At 46.5% G+C, this 26,333-nt stretch overlaps 1 protein-coding gene and 1 pseudogene across 1 annotated transcript in view; one reads left to right on the forward strand and one right to left on the reverse strand.

Annotated features, from left to right (window-relative positions):
* The first annotated feature begins 2,655 nt into the window (after positions 1-2,655).
* Kcnk10 (potassium two pore domain channel subfamily K member 10) overlaps positions 2,656-26,333 on the forward strand; it is a 126,665-nt gene continuing 102,987 nt past the window's right edge. The window contains exon 1 of the mRNA XM_058577792.1: positions 2,656-3,131. Coding sequence (XP_058433775.1) covers positions 3,080-3,131 — 52 coding nt within the window. The 5' untranslated portion in view covers positions 2,656-3,079. The remainder of the gene's footprint in view (positions 3,132-26,333) is intronic.
* Positions 17,762-18,215, reverse strand: LOC124090123 (small ribosomal subunit protein uS17-like; annotated as a pseudogene).

The raw sequence follows: 26,333 nt of genomic DNA on the forward strand, positions 1-26,333 counted from the left end.
ATCCCAGATCAGCAGCTGTAGACACTCATCCTGCTCCCCACCCCAAGAATGTCAATCCCAATCTTCCCCAATCCTTCAGTGACTGCCCTACTGATGCCATTCAGGAAGGTCTTTCATTACCCAGGGGCCAAACATAACTTCTAGTGAGGACCTGCAACCAGGATGTTAAGTAAATAAATGTTTGTTGATTGATACTAAATCTGCATTTTGTGCCACAGAATTTTGCCTTGGACAGTGAACTAATTCCCTGATGTTGACCCAAGTATAGCCCAATTTATTTTGCTAAGAGGAGGGACTGGAGTCTTGGATAACACAACCTTTAGATCTTCATTACCCCCAAATAATCCAGCTGACAGCTTCATAGTCAGATTCCTGGGTCCAGGGACCAGATGAGCTCACAAGGTTCTGGCATAAAAAGTGTGGGCCTTTGGCTCAGGCAAACTTGGGTTTGAATCTCTATGTTGTGACCTTGGAAGGATTTCTTTATCCTCCTGAGTCTTGGTCTTCTCATCTGTTAAAGCAGGAGCTTTCTCAAAGAAATGTAGGGAAGATGAATGGAGAGGAAATAAGAGAAGGCGAAGGAGCATCCAATAATATCAGTCTTGCTTGCCCATCCTTGGAGAATTTAGAAGGGAAGGAATCTTTCTCTGCTGACCTCTCTCTGACTTGGATGGAGGTAAAAACATTGCATTGCAGTCCCTGGGCCTGTAAAGTTATGGAGGAGAGGGCAAAGTGATGCTCCAAGGCCCTTCTTTGAATCAACTTTCTTAGGGCTTAGGAACAGAATTTCCACACATCCTGGTGGGATGAATGGGAAAGGCAGAAATTCTGAATATCTCATTTCCTTTTCTCATCCATGTTCTCTGTCTTCTACTACAGGAGGTAAAGTGTGGAGAAGGTAGCTCCCAGGCACCTGGGTACCTGCCCAAAGGGCTGAGGAGTCAGAGTAGCACCATTGGAATGGTACCATTTTCCCTGTATGTGGTCTGCAGAGAACTCAGGGCTCCAGCTTGGGCTGCCTGTACGGTCAGTGACAAAGCATTTAGCAACTTTCCCATAGACCACGGTGGCCCTTTATGGATCTTGCCCTTGGACTTGGAGACCTGGATGTGTTGGGGAAAGTGGGGGGTGGATGATGGAAAAGGTACTGCTGACACATGGCTCCACAGGGTCTCAAGATGTCCTGTAGTGGCATGCAATTCAGAGAGCAAGTTCTAGTGTAGGGTTTCAGGACCACAGCTGGGTGGTTGGGGGTGGCAGTCACTTTCTCATTTATAAGTAAAGACAACAACAATATAACCTGACCTTCTGGCACCAGATATTCTTTTCCATAAGGCCAGCACCTAGCACTCTGGAGGCTGAAGAGGTGTTCAGTTTATGCATATGTTAAATGAACAATGAATTTTAGTAACCTTAGCTATACCCGGCAGTAATGATGACTTTAACGACTTCTATCAATTTATGCCTTCATTTAGCAAGCATTTCTTGAGCATCTACGATGTGCAGGGCCCCATTACTAAGCATCCTAGGGAATTTTATATTGATACTTCAGAGTGGCCTCTTTGAGAACCTCAGTACTGGCTTTTCTGGAGACTTCAACACAAACCCCTGTGGTTTCTCTCAGGGCTAGAGACTAGGGGTGGGGATAGTGTTCCCGGTTTAGCCACTTTCTGGGAACATGGTTGGGGGTCTCTTTGCACTTCCTAGTCCTGGGTCCCTGGGCTCTCCAGGGCTACTGCTCCCTGGAGCCGCCCGGCCTTGGCAACTCCTCTTTCCTCCAGGGCCACGGCACCTCTCTCCAGCCCTCTCCCCAGCCTCCGAGCGGGAGTCCAAGTAAGTCGTACCGCAGGTAGCTGGGGAAGGGACCGGGCTGCGCCTGGGGAACGAGCTTCCCCGGATGGGGAGATCGCAGCCGACGCCGAGCAGTCCCAGAACAAAAGGCTCATGACTGGCACTGTCCTCCGTGGAGTGCAGTGGGGACGTGGGTTCGGGGCTCAGGCGGGAGAACCAGGAGCGGGAGGGGACTGGAGTGAAAAAATGAAGTGACAAAAGAAGGGGAGGAGGCGCCCAGGGTGGGAGCGGTGAGAAGAGGTGATCCCCGAGGCAGAGGTCTGCGGAGGGGCCGCAGCAGCCCTTCCTCCGCCTCCTGCGGAGCCTTCCAGGCAGCCAAGCGTGTCTCCGGCTGCAACTCCACGGAGCGCGCCGCGGCCGCCTCCGTGCCCGCCGCCGGTCGGCCTTGCCAGTAAGTAGCAGCGCGCCGGCCGCCCGCTCTCGCCCCGCCCGGCTTCCTCGCCCTGCTCCTGCTACCTCCCGCCGCCGAGCGGGCAGGTCCGCCACCGCCCACCGCCTGGGGCCTGGCACCCGGGCTCAGCGCACCTCCCGGCCGGGAGCCTCTGTGCGCCGCGCGCCCTGCGCTCTCCCGCCGCGGCTAGGCATCTGCGGCGCGCCACGGGGAGGGTCGGCTTCGCGGCGCGCTCCCCCGGCGCCGCGCCACCCCTCTGTCCAATGGCTTTCGGGGGGTGGGGAGTGGGGGGCGTCGCCCGGGGGCGAGGAGCGCGGCTGGGGTGGGGCGTGTGAGCTCTGCGCCGCGGAGCTAGGCTGACGTGCCCGCCCGAGCGCGCGTCCGGGAGTGTGTGTGCGAGAGTGTGTGCGAGAGTGTGTACGTACACGCCTTCGGGGGCCGAGTGACACTGCAGTGGGCTTCTCCTTAGCCTCGGCCTTCCGGCTGCTCAGCCCCCAACCTGCCGCACCGCTTTTGGAAAGCAGCTTGGTGGCTCTTCGTCTTCCCGAGCCTTCCTCTCCATCCTTTCATCCACCCCTGGCCAACCTTACTTTTTCTTTTACCCACCCGGCCGCAGCAGACCGTCCCTCAACCGGTGCAGACACCCAAGCCGTCTCCAATTCTTCCCTAAGCCAGTATTTCCCCACCTCTCTCTGGAGCCCCATCCACGAGCCAGTCCAAGGCTCGCTCATCCTTGGAAATTGTTTTGTTGGGCTGCTGTTCCGAGGCGTGTAAAGCTCGAGGGCTTTATTATTATTTTGATTCTTTTCATTTCTTCCCCTTCTGGGCAACGGAGCAATGAAATTTCCAATCGAGACGCCAAGAAAGCAGGTGAACTGGGATCCTAAAGGTTGGTATTTGCTACTTTTGGCCGCCCTTGCCCGGCGTGTGCGCGCTTCCATGAGTGAAAGCACTCTTGCCCCTGGCAGCGTGTGTCCCGAGGCTGGGAAATGCTCCTGGGGACTGCAGCACGGGTGGGAGGAGGGCGGAGGCAGCGTGGGTTCGGAACCCAGATAGCGCCTGTCATTACCACATAATCATTGTCCTTCCTGGATTTTTAAAAAAATCTATTTAAAGATACACCAAACTGACTTCTTGTTTGAAATTTCACCAAGTGTCGATATTTGCTTTTGACTTTGGGTGTGCAAGTGTGTGTGTGTGTGTGTGTGTGTGTCCTTTGTTTCTGGTGATCTTTGTCTCTCTGGCAGATGGGTGGGGTGCTTCTCCTGGACCTGGAGCTGTACAGCAAGCCCTGGGTGTCCTCAGTGGGAAAGGTTTCCTGGCAGCAAGTGAGGCTCTGATCTGTAGCCACTATCCCTGGGGATGGCCTTTCGCACAGGGCAAGCGTAATAATGGAGCCCCTAAGGCCTCTGGAGTCTTCGTTCAATCTTATTACCAAACTAGGCTGCTGGTTTGGCTCAGGTTGGAGTAGAAGCGGGCGGGGGAGTGGTTTTCGAGATGGGTGGGGCTGGCAAGGGCTCTGGGAGGGGTCTCACAGTGTGCCCACTGCAGGCAATGGTGTGGTTCACGTGCTTTTTACAAATGTTTGTCTATGTGCCTTCCCTGCAAAATAGGTAGATTTGTGTGTGCCTAGTGTTGGTCACCGTGACTGAAATTAGCATCCAGATGTTAAGGTTTCTCCTGAGTGATTAATAAGGGAGCGGAACACATTGACAGCACGTGTCCAGTTGTGACCAGAATGCTCTTCAGCGTGTTCTTAGCTCATCTGAAGGCTGAACTGGGCTAGGAGTGGCCTCTGGGTGTGTTTTGGGGATGGAATTTATTTGGTGGGTGGGTGTCGTGTTTAATGTTCTTTATGAGGAGCATTTCTTCTCCAGAATGGAAACAGGAAACCCACTCAATTTGTTAAGTAAATGACTTATGAATTGACAGGTAGTTTAAGACTGAATGGAGAGGTGTTGCCCTTTAAAAACACTGAGTTTTTTAAAAACACCTTAAATACAATCCAGACTTACCTTGTTTTTTTAAATCTCTAGAAATAGGAAAGTGTTTTTTTTTTTTTTTTTAAATTCCTCCAGAGCATATTTATTGAATACCAAGCACAGTCTTAGGCACTGGAGATATAGTCAGAACAGGGCAGACAAAAGACTCTAGCTTCTTGCAGTTTACAGTAAAGGAGACAGATCTAAAGCAATCATTGCTTGGAGAAGTCCATAATTAAAAGTCTATGTATGCACCATGAGCATCAGGATTTTAAGGAAGTGTTTGATAGAAGAGATTGACAAGGACCAATGGAGGCATGTGGCCAGGGAATCCTTCCCTGAGGCAATTACACCTGTGCTGAAACCTGAAGTAGCAGTTAATTGACCAGTGAGAAGGGGAATTTTTTTCAGAAGAGGGAATGGCAAGTGCAAAAGTCCTGGGGCACATGTATTTGAGACCCTCTGAAAAGAGGTTCATGATTGGAGCAGAGAGCAAGGAAGCTTGTATTTTAAGATGTGACAGGGGATGGGGTGGGTGGGTGGTGGTGGATCAAATTCCAAAGCCCTGGTGGTGTTAGAGGTGGAGTAGAATTATGGGGGGGGGAGGAGGAATGCAGTCTTTAAGTACTGAAGAGTGACATGATTTGAACTGAGTTTTAAAATAAAGGTCGTGCAGCTCTCGTGGATCTAGGAGATGAAATGCAATGGTGCATGGAGCCGGGTGGTGGCCATGGGAAAGGAGAAGTGCATAGAGGAGGGAGCTGGAGAACGTGACGTCATCAGGTGTGGAGGTGGAACCCCTGGAGCGACTGGAAGGCAGCCATAGTGGGACCACGGTGGAGAAGGCTCCTGACTTCAGTCTAGGTCTGGTCCAGTGGGAGATGCCCTGGAACCACCAAGGGTGGGCAGTTGTCAGAGTGGAGGTCTCCTCTGGTAGGGAAGGAGCACTGTGGAACTGATTTTGTGAAGCTGGACTTGAATTTTTAAGTTTATTCTAATTAGTTGGCCTTGACTTTTCAAATACATTTCTGTGGGATCATCATTCTACAGATTCATGTCCTGGTGGTAAGTGACATGCGGAGGACCTTTCCACATGTTACAGTGAAGGAAAGAATGGAAGTAGCATCCACAGTTACTAGCGTTGCTGCTAAAAATAAAAAGGCTTCAATAAACAAGCACAGCCTACCAGGTGTTTTATGTACGTTATTTCATAGTTTCAAAATACGGATCTGATATATGTTATCGTCCCATTTGACACTCGATGACCAGCAGGATGACATGAAGCTGCCTTCCACTAAGTGAGGTGCTCGACTTATTTAAGGTTGTTCCTGATGGTAGAGGTGACCATGGTCTTTCCTAGCTAGGGACAGAGGCAGGAGGAGAGTGAGGCTTAAGGACAGCGAATCTTAACTTTCTATGGAATTATGTTCCAGACACTGGACTACTGATTTACATACATTAATTAACTTAATCTTTGCAAAAATCATAGGGGGAAGATATCATCCTAATTTCATAGACGAGAGAACTGAGGAACACAGAGGTGAAGTAACTTGCCCAAGATTGCAAGGTATTGGGACTGGACTGGAATCCAGGCTCTGAAACACACTTTCAGACTGTGTCTTTTAAGTTATTGGGACCTCTGGCTCTTGCCTGGTCCAGGAAAGGAGAAGCTCATTGGGAGAAGGAGGAGGAGGAGGGAGGAGAAGGGGCAGGAGGAAGGGAGGAACGAGTCTTCCAATGAACTAGCTGTCCCTGTAAATTCTTTTCTCCACCAACTTCTCTAGGTAACAGCACCTTCAGTTCTCCATCTTGTGGACCAGTCACTGGCCACCGCGCAGACTTTGGTTAAGTTCTGCAGAGGTTCAGTTTGATATACCAAGTGTGTTTATCAGAGCAATAAAGGGGGATCTAACATACAATAGAAAAGTGAGGCACAGTTCACATTACAGGGTGTTTCGGTCAGATTTTTCACCACTGGGATTAACAGACCCAACCAGAACAATTATAGAGGAGGAAAAATTTATTTTAGGGCTCTCGGTTTCAGAGGTCTTTGTCCATAGACGGCTGGCTCCCTTCCTCTGGCCTCAAGATGAGGCTCAACATCATGGAGGAAGAGTGTGGCAGAGGGAAGCAGCTCACATGTTGATCAGAAAGCAAAGAGAGACACCACTCTTCAGATACAAATATATACCCCGTAGCCACACCCCCAATGAATGGCTTCCTCCAGCCACACCCACCTGCCTCCAGTTAATCCCATCAGGGATGAAATCTCTGATTAGGTTAAGGCTTTAACTCAATTATTTCTCCTCCAAACCTTCTTGCATTGTCTCACAATGTGAGCTTTCGCAGGGACAATGCATCTAAACCGTAACACAGGGACTGTAGGATTGATTGTGGAACCCTCAGGTGGAGATGCTCAGGAGTTATGGAAAGAAATTGTAATTATGATGCTTTGCTCACAGCCCCATTACCTGACAATTTAATATCACCAAATGAAGGTGGTTTGAGAACAGATTGATTTTGATTGCTCTTAGATGAATTAAGCAAAGCACTGTCAAGAGGTGTATGCACGAAAATGAAGCTGAAGTATGAAATGATTAGTCTTTGGTGGGCTGTGTCCTTCCTCCATAGTCACAGAACTGAGCCTTCAACTAAGAGGGGTGCTGTTTGGGGAGAATCCACACAAAGGTAGATTGGCACTAAAGTCTCAGCTTTCAAAGCAGAATTCATATGCATTTTTTGATCACCAGGATCACTTAGTGGTGATTTTCTGTTCAAAATTAGAATTTGTTTGCTGCTTCTCTGTGTTAAGAACTTTTAAAAGCCAAATGAAACCAGTTGCTGTGGGCCCCGGCTGTAATCCCAGCTACTCAGGAGGCTGCGGCAGGTGGATTGCAAGTTTGAGACCAGCCTTGGCAGTTATTGAGTCCCTGTCTCAAAAAGAAAAGAAAAAAGAAAGAAAAAAAGCCAGGTGATCAGCAAACGGCATTCACCTGGATTGAGGCAGACTGATCCGTGTAATATAAAAAAACCTGTGGACTGAGGAGCAAAAGAATTAGGCTCCAGAACCAGCTGGAGTGACAGTTAGCTGTGTGACTTTGGATTTCTCCTGTAGCCTCTCTGGACTTCACTACCTTCCCATGTAGAAAGGGGCCATTGACCTGGCCTTTGTATACCTCTCTGGCTTTATCTGATCTTTGGACCACTCCACTTCCCTTTGTTTCTCAAGTCAGACTCATTTCTGTCTCAGGGCCTTTGCGCTTGCACTTTTTGCTGTCCATAATGAATGTTCACTTGAATGGATGAGGGGTGGATCAGAGAGGATGGAAGGCTCTAAGCATCTGGGAAATTCCAGGTCCCCCTCTCTCTACATGTGACAACGTATAGATAAGGAGAAAGGAAGAATGTCCTCAAATAGTGGGGCATCAGAAAGGCGAAACCACGACACTGGAGCTGGATTTTTAAAAAACACCCTCACTTTTTGTGCCTACTTTTTTTTTTCCCCATGCATACTTTAAAGCAGAATTCCAGACAGGCCCGTGGTGTATGTGAGTAGCACGTTTCAGTTTACAGAACACTCTTCACAAATGATCTCATTTGTTCTTTAAACAAACCTATTTTTGTAGGTATTAGAGTCTCAGATTTACTGATGGGTAGACTAAGATGTAGAAAGGATAAAGGTGCAAACAGGCAGAACCGGGGCTCATCCAGGACTTCCGATGCTCCCATCCAGAGCAGTTTCCCTCCAGTTTTCCCCTCCCCAGGCTCCTCCTTACCCCAACGTGTATCAGAAGTTCCTCAGAGGGATGGAGAGGAACTGGCTCTCTGTTGATCAGGGAGTCCTTGGTTGATGGCTGTGTTTACCAGGCTCCCACAGGCTGACAAGGTCATTACCCCATGAGTCACAGAGAAGACCCTGGTACCCATTCTGCTGTGCTGGCTAAGAGGAGGAGATCTCAGCTCCGTACGAATGGGAGCCAGGCTCAACTTGCTAGGTCCCTGAAGTGCTGTCTTTATTCATGTGTTTGCAAACACACATTTGCATAGCTTAGATTTTCTGGAAGGAAAATAATCTATTTTTGATTATGATATCCAACTTTCAGGAGAACAGCATTCCAAACGAGATTAATAATGTTCCCAAATCATCACAATTATCTTAGAAAGTACAGAGGAAGGATGTTCCCAAGACGTTCTGCTCCAAGATTTGGCTCAGGGCTCTTTTCCAGTAGTGTCTAAGGGAACTCATCTTATCTTCACCCATCCTAATCATTAAGAGTGGATGGGTGCTGGGCATGGTGGCTTGGGAGGCTGAGGCAGGAGGATCATGAGCTCAAAGCCAGCCTCAGTGACTTAGCAAGGCCCTGTTCCCCCACCAAAAAAGATATATAGATATAGATGGATAGATAGATAAAAGGGCTGGGTGTGGCTCAGTGGTTAAGCACCCCTGGGTCAATCCCCAGCACCAAAAAAACAAAAATAAAAACAACAACAACAACAACAAAACCCCCCAAAGCCTGCTGCTGGATGGGTTGCTTTTGCTCTTCATCCTGTTTCCAAAACATCTGTGCTTTGGCTTTTTCTTAAAGCAGGTGTGTTTAAAACAAATACAATATATTCTTGCCCCAAATTGGGAAACTCCCCCCACCACTGAGATACGGTGAAAGGTATATTTAATATAGGGACAGCGAGTTAGTGGATTCCTTTTTACTTAACCTATAGGGAATTATACACAGAAAGTATAATGATGAAGCAGAAAGAAGCCACTAGACCCGTGGTCCATTAGGAGGTTTCAGTTTGGACAGCTCCCTTGGCTGAAGTAGAAAAGTGAATAAAAGTGAGTTATTCCCCCCTCCCCCCGTACTCAGATACTATTATAAAGGGCATTTACTAGTGAACCGGCGAGGGTTAGAGTAAGTTAGGGGCTCAGCTCTGCATGGCTTGCTTGGGGAATGTACCTAAATGTGACATGAGGAGTGAGGTTACCATGTTGGCCACACCCACTGGCTGATGGCTATCCTTGAGAATCGCGAAGTCAAAGGGCCCATCTGCTCACAGGCTCTGATCTTCTGGAGTCTCTCAGTAGAAGCTCATGGTTGGTCTGGGTTGGGCCCACCGCTATCACTCATAATGGTGGGAATGAACACCTCATATTTACTTTTTAGAACATTTATTTGTGTTTTGTGGACTCAGTTTGACAGTTTGAGATTTTTTTCTTTCGCATTTGTGAGTCCCATGGGTGGAAAATGAAACCTGACTCCCAGTCCATCACTTCAGCCTGGAGAAGCCGGTGGGTATGTGTGTATGTGTCGGGGGGGGGGCAGCGTGAGGGCCACAGCCATTGGCCAAGGAGGGTGTGGACATGAAGGCACTTGTTCTCCTCCTTTGCCACACCCAGGTTCAGGCATTAGAGGTTGTGGGGGTGGTAGGATTTCAGGGGAATCCAGTTTTTATACTTCCAGTAGCTTCCGATCCCATCCCTTCCCCTTCCTGTGCAAGGAGGTTTGAAGCAGAGTGGGATGGTGGGAAAATAGGATTGGAGAAGAAAACCAGCAGGTCACAGGCAGCTTCTCCTTCTCTCCTTCCTTCCTTCATCCCCACCCCATTCCTACAGAATTCTCATCTCAATTTCTACTTCTTCTGCAAAATTTCCTAATTTTTTCCCCCATCCAATTACCCAACACTGAGGTGTAATGGTGAGGTTTTCAGTTAAAAAAACCAAAAAAACCAAAAACGACCCTTGAAGAGGCAATGAGATTTGCTTGGATGATAGAGAACTTGGAAGTCACAGTGACCTTTGTAGCAGGTCAAACATGTCAATATTTTAAATTCTGATATACAAGCTAGCAGCCATCTCACCGTTACTGGGAAATGAGTTTCTTATGTGCAAGCAGGCCTGGAGGTGCTCAGAGTAACAACACATCAAATATTTTAGCAGCATAAAGATAAATAGTATAACTTAGTGACTTTCATGTGATGTGAGTCTGACAGGCTGAACAGGAAGCTGTGTGCCAGGTGAGATATTTGACGGTTGAACATCACCCACTTTGTCAAGTAAGACAAGGAGTCAGGCAACAAGTGTTTAAGAAAAAGGGTACAGGGAAAAGCTTAGAGAGGAGATTATATCCACTAACATATATATATATATATATATATATATTTTTTTTTTTTTTTTTTCTTTACAAATTGGGGACAGTCTGTTGCTAACTATTTTGACTGTGGACCAATTTGGGTCAGCTCCTGGAATCTACTGGTGGAGAATGTTGCTTTAGGCTGATGACATTCATTTTTTTTGTGGTGGAATTTGAGGCGATATGGGAAACCATTCTGGTAAATCTGGTTCAGTGTACACTTTACAATACCCTGGTAGGAGACTAAGTGAATGAGGTAGTCATTTAACCTGAGTCTAGCAAGATGTCACCTTCTGTACTGTGTGAGAGGCTAGGGTGGGAGGCCCTGGGTTCTAAGGCTGGCTCTGACATTTACACGGAAGAGGAGGAAGTTGAATCATGATCACTAAGGTCTCTTTGTTTCCTAATTGTCCTAATTTAAGCTGCATCATTTACTAGTGGCTGATTCGGGCAAGTAATTTCATTTCTCTGTGACTTGGTCTCCTCTGTAAGACAGAGATGATTAGAGCCAGTGCTTCCTTGATCTATTATGCAGATTAAATGAGGTGGTGCCTGCAAAGCTCTGGGAAGAGTGCCTGAGCCAGGTCAGGGACCCACGAGTGACACCTGTGTCCTGCTGTTGTGAAGGTCTGTGGATGCGGAGCAGGCTCCAGCTTAACCTCTTGGGAAGCATTTGGGTCACTGTCTGGATCATCTGGGGGGCGGGGGTGGGCCATAGCAGACCCACCACTCCTGAGACCAATAGGCTCCCAGTGTTGTTGGTCCAGGTTTAAAAAACCCTATGCTGTTCTGGATAAACCAGAGGAAAGACCAGTGAAAGAATATGATTTGGAATCACAATGCTTCAGGCTGAGTTATTGTCTGTTTTTTAAAAAAAATTTTTTTAATTGTAGTTGTACACAATACATTTATTATATTTATTTTATTTTTATGTGGTCCTGAGGATAGAACCCAGCGCCTTGCACGTGCTAGGCGAGCACTCTACCCCTGAGCCACAACCCCAGCCCCTTGTCTGACTAATTTTATTGGCTGTGTGTCTTAGTCTATTTGAGCCTCTATAACAAAATACCATAAATGGGGCAGCTTATCACAGCAGAAAATTATTTCTCACTGTTCTGGAGGCTGGGAAGTCCAAGATTAAGGTGTCAGTAGATGTTAGTGTGATGTTTAGTGAGGGCTCATTTTTCTAGCTCATAGATGGTGACTTTTTGCTGGGTTCTCCCATGGCAGAAGGAGTGAGGGGTCTCTCTTGGGTTTCTTTTAGAAGGACACTAATCCTAATACCATCACTGAAGGGGTTAGGATTTCAGCATATGAATTTTGGGAAGGTCACAAGCATTTAGAGCACACCACTTCATGAACTTGCTCAAGTCACTTAACTTCCTGATCCTTAGTTTTCTTCTGAGTAAAATACAGATCACAGTAACACTTTATAGTTGCTAACATGATCAATTGAGATAAAGATTTATAAATGGTTAAATTGTAGACCAGCATTTCCCCAAGTGTGTTCTATGATATAGAACACGAGTCTCAATAACTACTCTGAGGAAACAAACAAACAAACAAAAATAATTAAGGTCAAGACACTTTCTGTGTGTGTTGGGGGGATGCTGAGTCCTGCATGGAGGGTCTCCCAGTACCTTAGTGTGTTACCATATTGCTGGGTAACAAATAACCCCAGCATCCAATGGCTTAAGTCAACAATAAATACTTATTTCCTCATGGGTTAGGAACTGGAGAACAGATCCACTGGGTGGTCTGGCTAGGAGTCTGTCACCACATCGTGGCCAGTGTCCACATTGACCTGTCGTCTGATGGCCTGTCATCTGATGGTTTGCCTGGGGCTGAAGGGTCTCTTTCCAAGATGGCTCATTCATGGGACTTGCAATCTGCTGCAGGTTGTAGGGAGAGGCCTCATTGCCCACCAGGATGGGCTCCTCAATGGGCTGCTTGTGTCGCGCAGTACACAGTGGCTGGCTTTCTCCAGAGCAAGCGATTCAAGAAAGAACAAGGCAGAACTGGCAATGTCTTTTCTAACCTAATCTTAGAAATCACATATTGTCACTATGACTGTGTTCTGTTCATTAGATGCCAGTCTAAGTTCAGTTCACATTTGGGGAGGGGAAGGGGAGAAGGAGGTCACTTTGGAAAGGAGGAGTGTCAGAGAATTTGAGAACATATTTTAATATCCCCTTGGGCAATTTCTTCGTATATTTATTGCTTATGTATTAAGTTCTAGGCATGGTGCTAAGTGCTTTCAAGTCATTATCTCACATAATCTTCTTTATAATCCCAAGAAGCAGGTGAAATTATTCTCCCTGCTTTTCAAGTGAGTAGGCTTAAATAAGTCACCCATCATTATGGGCAGTGCTGTGACTTGAATCTGGGTCTGTCTCACTCCACCTTGTCCCTTTTTTTTCTGATGATCCTGCAGGACAGAAATCTGCTTAATTTTGTTTGGCCCTGCATTTTCAACTGAATTACAGAACACTTATTGATTTAACTCCATTTCCTCTTCCTTGTACTCACTACATTATCCTAGAAAGACAGTGAGCCTGATGATGGTTTATATAAAACACAAATATATGGTCTTTTGCTAGCTCCCAGGATACCCAGCCGTCCAAACTTTTTGTATTATTCCAATACAAAAAGCATTCATGGAGCCTGTCTCCTGTGGCACCCATGCAGTCTAAGTCTGTTAAAACATTAACAAAAAATGACCACACAATATGCCCTATTTTTCCCTCCCTGTAAAACCAGAGGTTGAGTGTGGAAGCTCATGGCCTGCCTTCTCTTACTTTGCAAGCTCCCTTCTTTTATAGACCATGAAAGCATCTGGGCTGAGCAGTGGGAATGCCTGGGGATGGCTGTCTGTGCATCTTGTGTCTGGGGTGACCCTGATGTGGTGGCAGGCCAGGGTCTGAATCCTGTGACTAAAGCACACGTCAGAATCTCACCCCACGACCGGTGGAGAGAGGACTGTTAGCACTCTTTGTCGTGTTTCGAGTAAACATTTTTTTTTAAATGTCCTTATTGCTTTTTCTGTACATTCCTGAAAAAAAAAATTACTGGCAGCAGGGTACATTTAATGCCTAGGGTTCCCACGTTTCCCAATGTTACACGCTTGGCTTATTCCTGGGGCGATTTTGCATTCTGAAGGAAGTTTTGGAGCCTCTGTGTTTGGGCAGAGAAGAGTGAATAGGGTTTCCTTTGAGTGCCTCTGTGGACTTGAGAATGACCGGGAGCTGGACATTGTTGGATATGTCACTTTCTGCACAAAATTACAAAGACAGAGTCTAGGGCACGATGGGAGAGGGTCAAATGAGACTGCCTGGGGCCCCTTCACGTTCCAGAGCCAGCTGTCATGGTGTCTGTAGCCATAGCAACCAAGGGCAGATGAAGTCTCAGGATGCCAATGTGCCATTGTATCAAACCTCTAGTTCTGTCATTTCCTCTTCTATTCCTTCATCCTGGTATCCCCCTCCCCACAGTGACCGACTTTGAGGGTAGCTTCTACACAGCTCCTTTTAGTTTCAAAGTAACTCTACACTTCCTGAGACTCCATGTTCAATTCCTGGATCCACACTGGTATTCATTGTGACCCAGAGCAAGCTACATGCACATAATTTCCTTCGCATTTTCATTTTTACTATGAAAAATGGCTTGTAAGGCCTGATGTGTACAGACTTCAGCTGTAACTTAAGTTGTGCTTAAAGATGGTGGCTCCTGGCACTCCATGCTTTGGACAGCTCTTTGGTTTAGATCTTGAATTTTTGAATGTGTTCTTAAAGAACAGAGAGAGCCAGTGAGGCATGGTAACCAGAGCTCTGGTCTTTGGTCAGAAGATTTGGATCTTTTACTGGCTAGAGAGTGAGATGTGGCATGTTGTCATGAGGTTGGGAGGTGGGAGGTGGTCAGATTATGCAAGGTATAGCAAGTTGTATTAAGGAGTTTGTCTCCCCCCCCGCCCCCCGAGCCTAATGGGAAGACTTGGAATGGTGTAAAATAGAAAGATGACACAATTAAGTTTTTATTTTAAAGATTATTTAAGCCACTCATAAGTCCACCAATGGAGTCAACAAATGTTTGTGGAGAATGAAGGCACAGTACTGGAGTCGCCTGGGGTGTCTGTGTCTTCTTCTAGGAATTGGCGATAAGCATCTGGGCAGAGAGAAGCTTTTCTTGACATCTTTGGTTTATGATAACCAATTCCAAACCTCCAGTTACACGTGGGAGGTGTATCTTAAAGCAATGGTGATTGCGTTTCAATTTCTGTTTGCTAAAATGATCTTTTCCCTGGCTTTGTTACACAGTCCTTGATTCTGTGATAATCTGCATATCTGGTGGGAACAGATCAATAAACCAGAAACTGGCGTGTCCACATTCTTGGGTACTTCAGACGCCTCTTGGAAACATACGGCTGTGAGTCCAGCATAATGGGCTTATTACAATTGCCATAGACCTCTCCACGCCTGCTGTCACTTTGTTCCTGGTGTGTCGGGGGTATTGTAACGTTGAGGTATTTCTCCTTCAACTATAATGGGACCCCTGCTAGTCCTGTCCTTGTGGCCTCAGCTCAGAAGGCCTCCCCAGAGCCTGCATTAATGAGAGACTGTCTGCCCTGATCCTTTCTCTGCCAGGGTGAGAACACAGCTTCTGTAGGAGCATGAATGCCTGCTTGTCAGGAGATAATCTCTGCATTCAGCCTCAGCTCTAAAGACAGACACAGCACACAGCCACAGGGGGTGGGATTTGAGGAGCCTTCTAAGTTCCCGTCTCCATGACCCACACTGCTCCTTCCCATGGCCACCAGGATGCCTAGGATCCATTGGTTACTCCATTCACCAGCTGTTGCCATTCATCCATCTGGTTATTCTATAAACACTTATTGAGTAAGTGCCCATAGAAATGGGGTTTGGCCCTGAGCACAGAAAGATGAACCCTCCTCCCCCACCGCCGGGGCTGTGCACCCCGAGAAGTCACAGCCTGGCCACTGAGCCAGGTGCACAAAGAATCATCATGTGCCACGGTAAATGCACTGAAGGAGATGGGGATTAAAACTTCATCGGCAGAACTTGTCTTGACAAAGTACAAATAGAGTTTCTCAGGTAACACACTCTCTCTCAAGGCCCGTGGGCACAGCAGAGTTAGGTGTATAAGCTGGGCCAGGAGGAACAGAACCTGGAACAGAGGTGTCACAAGTTGATGAACTGCTGTCAAGTGAGAAGGGGAAAAGTCAGAGGTCTCTGCAGCGGGCAGACTGTGGGCTCTGGAGGGCAGGAGGTGTCAGGGAAGAGCAGGAAAGGGCCCTGAAAGCACACTTCCCTAGTGCAGATGTCCAGGACTCGTCCAGCTCACATTCAACTCTCTTCAGAAACTGGGAGGGACTTTCAAGATCTCTAAGCCCAGCAAAGCTTCTCAGAAGGCACACTGAAGTCTAGATTTGCTGCCCTTGCCCGGACAGTGAAGAAGGGACAAAGTGAGTGTTTGAACCCTGTGTGGTCACCTCCATTATCCAGTGGTTCCTCTTCTGGCAATGCCAACATGTGCTGAGCCCATTTTTCTCCTCTTCTTTTGGGTCGGGTGCAGTGGCACACGCCTGTAATCCCAGCAGCTTGGAGGATTGTGAGTTCAGAACCATCCTCAGCAACAGCAAAGTGCTAAGCAACTCAGTGAGACTCTGTCTCTAAATAAAATACAGAGTAGGGCTGGGGATGTGACTGAGTGGTCGAGTGCCCCTGACTTCGATCCTGAGTACCAAGAAAAAAAAATTAATGACGAGTGCTAGGCATAGTGGCTCATGCCTATAATCCCAGTGACTCAGGAGGCTGAGGCAGGAGGATTGCAAGTTCAAAGCCAGCCTCAGCAATGCAGTCAGGCCCTAAGTAACTTAGCGAGACCCTGTCTCAAAATAAAAAATAAAAAGGGCTGGGCATGTGGCTCAGTGGTTAAGTACCCCTGGACAGGAGGAGGAAAAAAAAAAAAAGAATTAATGAAGTAGGCTCAGCTAAGAGTTGGAGTGTATTGATGTTGAGATTTCTGTTGGTCGACAGCAAGTGCTAATGTGTGTGTGTCCTCAGCCTCTTGGAGAAGACATCCATCCATCTAACAGCAGATGTTTGCTGCATGCCTTCTTTGTGCCAGGCACTGTTCTGTGCCCTCCAGGTACAGTGATGAATAAGACGAAGTCTCCATCCCCATGTTGCCAAAGCTCAGCGTCACTTATAGACACTCAAGTTGACGTCCTCTGCAATCTAGAAATCAATTTCAGGCACACATTGGATAAGTAAAGGGGTTCAAAAAATATTACACACAGAATGAAAATGAAGGTATTCTGATGTTGCTCTGCAAAAAAATCTTTCCATTGACAAGTTAGTATAAAATGAGTATCCATCCTGCTGAAGTCAGCAACAGTCTGTCAGAAAATTCAGTGATTTCAAAGAAGGCTTCTGAACTGGCTAGTTTGTATTTAAATTTTGTGAAAAACTCCTGTTCATTAGGACTGTGTGTGCTGTGCATGTACACTGAGAGGTCAGGAGAGTTTGGGTCTCCCCCATGATAGTGGCACGTAAATTGATCTCTAAGGAATTGCAGTGTGAGGTATTTAAATACACACATGTGCCCACACACAGGCACACACTCTAGCAGATGGGAACATTTTGCTATACAGGATTTCCAGAGTGTCTATGTCTTCTAAATGGGGGTTGGGATGGGCTTCTGTTTGGGATGAGGCTGGCCATCTCCAAGCTGCTAGAGCAGACAGGCGAATAGGGCAGCCTGAGTCACAAGAGCCTAAGGAGGCATCAGCTGGTTGAACTGGCTGTGGTGTCCACTAACAATCCAGGGGTCCTGAGCATCGTACCTGGAGCTTGAGGCAGGTCAGTGAGGCCACACGGATGCTGCCAGGGCTCTTAGCTGAGTGACTGGGAGAGGCCATCCTGCCAGAAGCTCCCAGAGCTTTCTGTTGTATTTGAAACCAGTCCTGTCGGTCAGTGGTACTGATGACACGTTTTCTGACTGGCTGCTGCTAGAGATGAGATGTGTGATGAGAAGGTGTAGGTGGCCCCTGCTCTGCTTCTGACCTTAGGTGCTAACTTACCTCTCTGAGTGCAGGTTACCCTACCTGAGATCCAGAAATGGTAGCAATACCCACCCCTGGGGGATGGGTACTGTTGTGAGACTGAAGTGAGACTGTGCATGCAAAGAGCAGGGCTCAATGCTAGGCATGGGAGGCACCTATTAGATGATGGCGATGATGTAACTGGTAGCAAATCTTTACTGAGGGTCTTCAATGCATTAAGCAAAATACTCAGTGCATAACACATAAAATATAACTTATTGTTTTTTTTTTTTTGGAAGGGGAAAACATCTTTATTTTATTTCAGGAAGTGCACAGGCATACAGTCTGATTACTTTTGGAATTGCTTCTTGGTGCTACTGGCCTTGGTGACCTTGAGCAGGTTGAAGCACACCATCTTGCTCAGGGGCTGGTCCTCCCCAACTGTGAAAATGTCACTGATTTGGATGACCTGAAAGCAGGGGATAGATGCATGAATATGTTTTTGTAGCACTTCTCAAAGCGATTGTACTTGTGGATGTAGCTGAGATAGTCCCAGTGGATTATAATGATCCTCTGCATCTTTATCTTGATCACCATGCCTAATAGGGTCTGCCACCAGGGAAGGGCTGTTTCTTGTCAGTGATGGCACCCTCAATGTCTTCTTTGGGCATCTTGAAGCCCAATCCAATGTTCTTGTATTGCACGAGCTTCTCCTTGTTCATTTCTCCCAGCAAGACCCTCTTCTTGTTTTGAGAGATGGTTGGCTACTTTTGGTGGTCATGCTCAGTTGGAACGTCCCTCATCTTCCTGGCCACATGGAAAAAAAAAGCTATAATTTATGCTTTCCAGCGGATTGTGTCACTTCCTTGTTCTTCTGGTTAATATCCTGATAGTTAGCCAACCAACCTAGATATTTACTCATGGCTTTCAAAGAACCTGCATGTAGTGAGGGATCTATATCTATAAAAAAAAAGCCCTAGCTTCTATAAGATGTAATTTACATACCATAAATTTATCTATTTAAAAATGTATAATTCAGTGGTTTTTAGTCTATTCACAGTGTTGTGTGACCATCATCACTATCAGATGTTAGAAAATATTCACAAATCCAAAAAGAAATCCATACCTGTTGGTAGTCACTCTCCATTTCCCGCAGCCTCTCCCAGCCTCAGGCACCCACAGATCTTTCTATTCTATGGATTTGATGAATACCACTGATCAACAGGACCGGTTTCAAATATAGCAGAAATCTCTGGGAGCTTCTGGCAGGATGGCCTCTCCCAGCCACTCAGCTAACATAAATGGAACTTTATATAGATGGAACACCATGTAGCATTTTTCACTTAGGTAATATTGTTAGGGTTCAATCATGTTGTGGCACCCATATCTATTCTGAATGAAGAAATGGACAATCATCTGAGACAGCAGTAGTAGCTCTGTTTTGAAAACGAGGCAACCAGGGACTGAGTGTGTGTTCATACTTGGACATGGTCATCCCCCTGGAAATACTTGAGCTGGGATTTGGCTTCAAGGCAAGACCTTGGCTCTTCTTGCCCACTCTGGTCTCTGGCTGGGCTTCTGTACCAGCTGAGCTTCATCTCTATGTAGGCAAGTGAGTCCCACTTGGGTGGTTGCCAGGCCTGCCTAGTCCTCATTGCTGGGGTCATGGGAGTCCCTGATATTCTCCATCTACAGAGGACATGGCTCTGTGGCTGTACAACCACATGGTGGCTTCTGAGACATGCAATGGTCAGTTATTCTTTTGTCCATTTCCCAAATGGATTATGCTGTGACCTTGTGTTTTAGGCAGTTTTTTTACTGTTATGACCAAAAGACCTGAAAAGAACAATTTTCAAGGAGGAAAAGTTGATTTGGGTCTCACGGTTTCAGAGGTCTCAGTTCATAGATGGCCAGCTCCATTCCTCGGGGCCTAATGTGAGGCAGAATATCATAGTGGAAGTGTGTGGTGGAGGAAAGCAGCTGGGCGCATGGTACCAGGAAGCTGAGAGGGAGAAAGAGAGAGAGAAAGGGGGAGGGGGTGGGGGCAAGTGTGAGTGCCCTGCTCTGCAAGGACAAAATATATACCCCCAAGGCGCACCCCCTGGGACCTACTTCCTCCAGCTATACCCTACCTGCCTGCAGTTATCCCCCTGTTAGGGGATTAACGCACTGATTAGGTCAAAACACTCATAACCCAATCATTTCACCTCTAAACCTTCTTGCACTATCTCACACATGAGTTTTTGGGGGACACCTCACATCTAAACCGTATCACCTGGGAAAGTGACAGAAATGCAAATGATGGGAGAAATATACTCTCAGGGTTTGTGGCCCAGCCATCTAGTCACCAGTGTGATGGAGGAAAGGTCATCGTTCTTTGCTGTCTAGTAGTTGATTGTGGTGAAACACGGGAGTGTAAGACGGCTCCCTTCCTCCCCTCCTACCTGTACCCTCGCCACACCCCAGGGCTTCTCTGGAGACACGAGATGGAGTGTCCATTCCTTAGTGGCTGAGACAGTAGCGGGGGTGGTGGGAGCAGGGAAAGGCTGAGTACCAGTGCTTCCTTGTCAAGGATACTCGTCTTTGTTAATCATGAGGGAACTAAGTGGTCTGTGAAGGTGAGATAGCAGCACATCCACCAAATACTAGTCCTCCCTCTTTCCAGGTTCCTTTAGAAGCACGACACCTTGCTTTGATGTAAAACTGATGGGAATTGGCCCTTGAATTAGCTAAGTATCTGGAAGCACGTGACGGCTGGTAAGTACTTGACATAGGGGAACGTGGTCTACTGTAGGCATCTCATGCAGTGGTTCCAGCCCTGGTCTCAGTTGATGTGGGACTTTCAGTGTCAGCTCTGTATGATGTAGTGGATGTCCAGTACCTGTCCTTGTCCTCATTGTTACCACTCCTATACACAGTGACTAACTTCTGACTGCCAATTCTTGCATCCCCCCCTTTTTAAACTGAAACAACTTTGCTGCCCCATGGAAGGCAGAAAGGGTGGGGAGCTAGTGCACCCTCAAACACTGACTGACGGGAGATAGTGCATGACCACCCCAGCTCCCTCAGTCTTGGGTCGGAGAACTCAGGAATATGTTTTTCCAGGTAGGAAAAATTCCGTTTGCCCACAGTGTGGCTAGCTCGATGCTAGACCTTTTCTCAGTGTTCCTGGCTGCCTTGCCATCCCTAGCTCCTCTTCTCCAGTCCCCTCCTGGTACTTTCTTTGCCTTCCAAGCTACGTGTGTTCAAATCCTTATTGCAGGTTCAGTTTCTGGGGAAACCAAATGAAGACATATGGGAAAGCTTAGCTTCCCTGCTTCTCTGCCTCTTGGGAGTGAGGGGACAGGCTTCAGTGCCCCAAGCTGCTTGACTTCTCCGGCGGGCTAAATGGACCTCAGGGGACGTAATCTTAGCTACTCAGCAGCTCTCTCCCCAAGACATCTTCAGTACGAATCCTGGTGCTGTAGGTGATCCATGCAGCAGGCAAAGAGAGGTTAAGACTTGTTGGGGCTCCTCCCAGTTTTGTTTCCATAATTCTGCTTCTCAAAAGAGGGCAAAGTGAAGTCCAGTTGATTCTCATTATTTATGATAATTACTATGTTCTACACACTTGCTGCAAATACTGAATGAGCAAATGCAAACCATTTCTTCCAGGGTAACACCAGGCAAGCTTTCTGCAAACCTCTGGTTCAGCAGGCTCATCCAGTGATCCAGACATAACCGTGTTCCTGTTTGAAGTCACCTTATCACGTAGTGTTGATTCACTGAGCACTGAACTTGTGGAAACAGCATGGTAACTCATGCCTGAAGGAAGCTTATCTAACATATGTAATGTTTCTAAGACACCTCACGTCTTCTTGCATATAGGGACACTAGACACCGCTTCATTTTAAATCACCCACAAAAAGTTAAAAATGTGAAAAAGATGGCACTCACTACATCACAAAAGGACACTTGCTTGTAGTATAGAGCAGGAACAAGAATTCAGAATGTAACCTTGTTCAACCTTAGCTCTGGATGTATGTATCAGGTGATTTAAAACATTTTCACTATGCTGCCCAGGCTTGTGAATGGCCACAAAAATACCATGAGTATTGATTCAGGGGTTATAAGTAAATTTTATCAAGTGTTAGATAATGTAGGTCAAGTGTCTTTTTTTGGGGGGGGGTACCAGGGATTGAACTCGGGGGCACTCAACCACTGAGCTACATCCCCAGCCCTATTTTGTATTTTTGAGACAGGGTCTCATTGAGTCACTTATTGCCTTGCTGTTGCTGAGGCTGGCTTTGAACTCACGATCTTCCTGCCTCAGCCTCCTGACCTGCTGGGATTACAGGTGTGCGCCACTGTGCCAAATTTCGAGTTTCTTTCTTATCTCACCACAGTCAGACTATTTTGATTCAGTATATTTGTAAACACATGGACCAGGTTCTGTGACAGATACTGAGATGTTCATGGGATGGTCCCTGCCCTTAAGGGGCATCCATTCTGGTGGCCCAAGGGATGCCAACTTCAACCCAAGACACAATACATATTGGAGAAGAGAGAAAGAGTTCTGTGGGGCCTTGAAGAAGGGAATTGAGAGTAAGAGTGAGGAAGGACTGGAGGATCTTGAGAAGCATCTGACATTTTGAACACTCATACTTGACTTAAAAAAAGATGCGATCTGTCAGAACAACCTCATTTTCTGCGATCACATTGCCAGGCTACCTGTGGCGTCCCTACCCTCTGGTTCTACTTCATTCCTCCATGGATGAAGAGGGTCTTCTCTCCCTAAGGCCAAGCCCTCTACTTACCCTGGGGACACCTTTGCTCTTTGGGACATGAGTCTTCTGCTGAACCATCAGTCTCTCCCTCTCTTCGTGCATATTTCTTTCAGCATGTAAATGGATCTCCCATTACTCTCCTGGACCCCTTCCCTTCAGCCAGCATCTCATTCAACATCGCCGGAGAGAGGGGTCTGAGAACACTGTCTCACTTCCTCACCTCACCTTCTTCCTGAGCCAGCCCACTTCCTGGGGACTGCTCCTATCCAGGTCAGCAGTAGACACTGCATCGTCTTTCTGGTCTTTCTCTTAAGTGTCCATTAGGATGCTTGCTGCCATATGTTGCAGAATGTCCTGCTAAAGTGGCTCACCAACACCGGCATTGACAGCTAAGAGAGTGGTGTCCTCACTGAGCACGGGTGTTCCAGGCTGGCTCAGCGGTTTTGTAATGCCATCAAGGGCCCAGATTTGTTCAGCTTCCTGCCCTGTCTGCCTTCATCACATCAGGAAAGGCTCCCAGGAGGCTCCAGCAGCCGTTATGTCCTCAAATCAGGGAAGGAACTGAAGTGGCCTTTTCTTCCTTTCTTTTTCTCTCTGATTCTTCCTTTCTCTCCCTTCCTTCCCTTTTCTCCTTCCTTCCTTCCTTCTCTCCTTCCTTCCTTCTTTCACCACTGAGCCACCCCCCCCCAACCCTTTTTATTTTTTATTTTGAGACAGGGTCTTGCAGAGTTGGTTAGGGCCTCACTAAGTTGCTGAGGATGACCTTGAACTTGGGATCCTCCTGCCTCAGCCTCCCCGGCTGGGATTCCAGGTATGTGCCCCTGCACTCTGCCTTGCCTTGTTTTGTCTTGTCTTCTCTTCTCTCCTCTCTCTCTTTTCCTTCCTTTCTTCCTTTTTTATCATGGAGAATTATGTCCCCCCTGGGAACCCCTGCACACACTTCTTATTTCAGCCCTTAAACCAATCACGAGCAAGAGGGAATGATATTATCCTTATTATATTGGACCAATTAAGATTCATTTCAAGTCTGTGAGTAGGGCCAGTGTTCTTTGAAATGTTGTCATTTCACTAATATTTAAGTAAAATTGGGTCTGTTAGTAGGACGGGAGGAGGGTGAGTGTGACGGTGACAGGCAGGGTTTGCACATCTTCACCCACATATGGCCAACGACTTTGCCCTTCTTGAGATACTTCCTTCTGTCACTTCACTTGCATTTTTAAAGTGTTCTATACTTTTTATGGGTGCATTACAATTGTATATAATAGTGGGATTCATTGTTACATATTCTCATATGCACATGATATAACAATATAATTTGGCCACTATCATTCCCCAGGATTTCCCCTTTCTGCCACTTTCTTTATATATATAATTTGTTAATAGACATTTATCTCATTTATTTATATGCGGTGCTGAGAATTGAACCCAGTGCCTCACATATACCAGGCAAGTGCGCTACCACTGAGCTATAGCACCAGCTCCATCTTTCACTTTCTTTGTGACACCATATTCTCTGGGTTTTCTGTCCACCTTCCTGGCCTCTCAGTTTCCTGTCAGTTCCTGTCATGTTGCCCATTTCTACGTGACTGAAGGTCCACATGCTTAGATGGAGGCCCTTCTGGTCTTGGACCATACATTGCCCTAGGTGATCTCTGTGGCTCCTTAGCGCCACAAAAATGGCACCACTTCTAAGAGTGTATCTCCAGCTGCCTCCTTGGTGTGTCCACTCGTGTGTCCGGGCTCCTTCCCACTACCAGGACTAACACAGAACTGTGGACTCTGCATCCCAAATCTGCCTGAGGAACCCCAGACTCCCTCCTCTCTATCTGCCTCTGCTGCCACCACCCTGGCCCCATGCATATTCCTAGTTGGATGGCTGACATATATCTTTATTGGTTTCCTTACTTCTGCTTCCAGTAATGGTTTCTCTGTGGGTTAGCCATGGAGAAATCAAGTCAGAATTCTGTACCCATGAGATAACGATTCTGCACTGGGCCTCTTCCCCTTGGCTCACCAGCTGAGGTTCTGTTGCTGGCCTGCCACGCCCTGTGTGGTGGCTGCTCCTAACTCCTTTCCCGACTTTGTCTTGAGGCTCCTCGTCCAGCTCTGTCTGGACTTCTTTCTGTCCCATGAACAGATCAGCTCTTCTCTACTGGAGGGCCTTTGCAGGGCCCGTTGTTCCCCTCCTTTTCTCTTCTACTCAGTCTTCATGTGACCAGCTCCTCCTCACCTCTGAAATCTCATCCCAAATGCCATGTCCTCAGTCAGAGAAGCTTTCTGTAACCACCCACTCCCGCCAAGCACCTTCTGTCACAGCACCCTGTTACAATTCTCTGCATTATGCCCTGGGAAAAAATGTCTGTTTTGTTAATTTTATAAACTAAAACTAAAAAAATTAATAAACTAAAACTCCTAAAATGATATCACCATGAAATCAAGGGAGGAGAGAGTCTTAGGAAGCTGAACTTAATTGGCAGTGTTAAATGCTCTTGCGAAGACTGAAGATAATGGTAATGGTAATGATCACGAGGACAGCAAAGCTGCTGAGGATGGTGATGTGATGATGACAGGGACAACCATCATGTGTGGTTACATGAACTTGAAACAGTGCCAGATGCTTTGCATACTTTTTCTTACTTAACCGGGACGATGTCTCTATTGTCAGAGAATGTTATCGTTTCCATTTTATGGAGGGGAACACTGAGACTTAGGGAGAACAGTCACGCTGTCTGTTGTATAGTAGTTTCCAATTAATGTTTTCTATGTGAATAAGTGGATTTTCACAAGATCCTGGAGCTGGTACAGTTCAGCTGAGAGACCAACTTAGGTCTGAGTAATTCCAAAGTCCATGTTTATCATCACTGTTCTATATTTGCTCAGACGATGTCTGAAACCACACTGAAGGGAAATACAATATAGCATAGATGTTTTCTTATTTTAAAGTTATGAGGGGTAAAATGAATTTTCAGGCCAAAACTTTCTGAATTTTGGGCTCCACCCACTTTATTTGAAGGCATAGTTGAGTTTGGGGAAAGTATTAGGAATAAGTCCACATTGAATGATTTTCTTATTAAAATACCCTGACGATGTGCTCTTTATGTGATGAATGAGGGAAGAACTCATGTGTATGATGCTAGGGTGGGTGCCTCCTAAACCAAGTTCAGAGTTTGGGAATCAGGCAGAGCATCTGGCATTAGATGTTTTTTGGACACGCTGGTTTTTGGTTTATTCTAATATGAAGCATATGTGCACTGCTTGTGGTATGCTCAGCACTGTTAGAGACTGCCCAAGACCTTATACAACATCTGAGGCATCTGTTTGAGAAAGAGCAAGTCTCCAGTTGATGGGGAAGTGAAGGTGAGAAGGAAGGAGTTGGCTTCTTGTAGGCACCTGAGCTACTAGGTTGAGTATTGATTTATTTCCCTAGGCAATCAGGAGCCTTGGAAAACTGTAGGATACGAGTTGCATTCCAGATAACAGTGAGGTGGGTGTACAACATTAAAGACACAGTCGTGCCCTTGCTGAGTTCATAGTCTAATTGGGGGGTGAAACATAAATGCGGGTAAATGCAAAGTCACAAGTGAAGACCACTAATGTCATTGATGAAGAGTGGTGTGGGCCAAGAATGAAGTGGAAGAAGCTGGTGATTTTGAATTTCCATTGCTCAGGGGAAGGAATGTGCATGGTCTGGTGAAGAAAGAGGGGAAGATCTGGCTAAGCACAGGCAAGTTCATGCACATTTGTAAGATTTGCCCAAGGGACATAAAGGGCCGAAATGTGTTGGGAAGGAATCAGGAGAAGTTTGGAAAAGAGGGTTAGGGAAACTGTCAATAGAGGAGGTGAGATTAGGTTGGTAGTAATAGCTGCTTGGGGTTTCTGAGAAGGAACATTTGTGAGGAATAATCTTGCAGTAGGTGCATTTGGTAGCAAAACCAGCTTCAACCTTGAAATACTGGTCAGGACAGGCTTTCTTAACCTCCTATATCACCTTTACTTTTTAATTTTGGGGAAGCTATATTTTAAATATCACCCATACCAGTATATACTTAGTAGTTGAGTTCACTTTTAAAAACTTAAACAAATTTAGCTTTGCTATAAAACTATGATATCTACTATACTTAATACTTTTCCTTAAACTTCTATCTCCATTTTTAA

Source organism: Marmota monax, unplaced genomic scaffold (genome assembly GCF_021218885.2).
Source record: "Marmota monax isolate L192 unplaced genomic scaffold, Marmota_monax_Labrador192_F-V1.1 WCK01_AAM20220418_F8-fsc00017, whole genome shotgun sequence".
Classification (NCBI taxonomy): Eukaryota; Metazoa; Chordata; class Mammalia; order Rodentia; family Sciuridae; genus Marmota; species Marmota monax.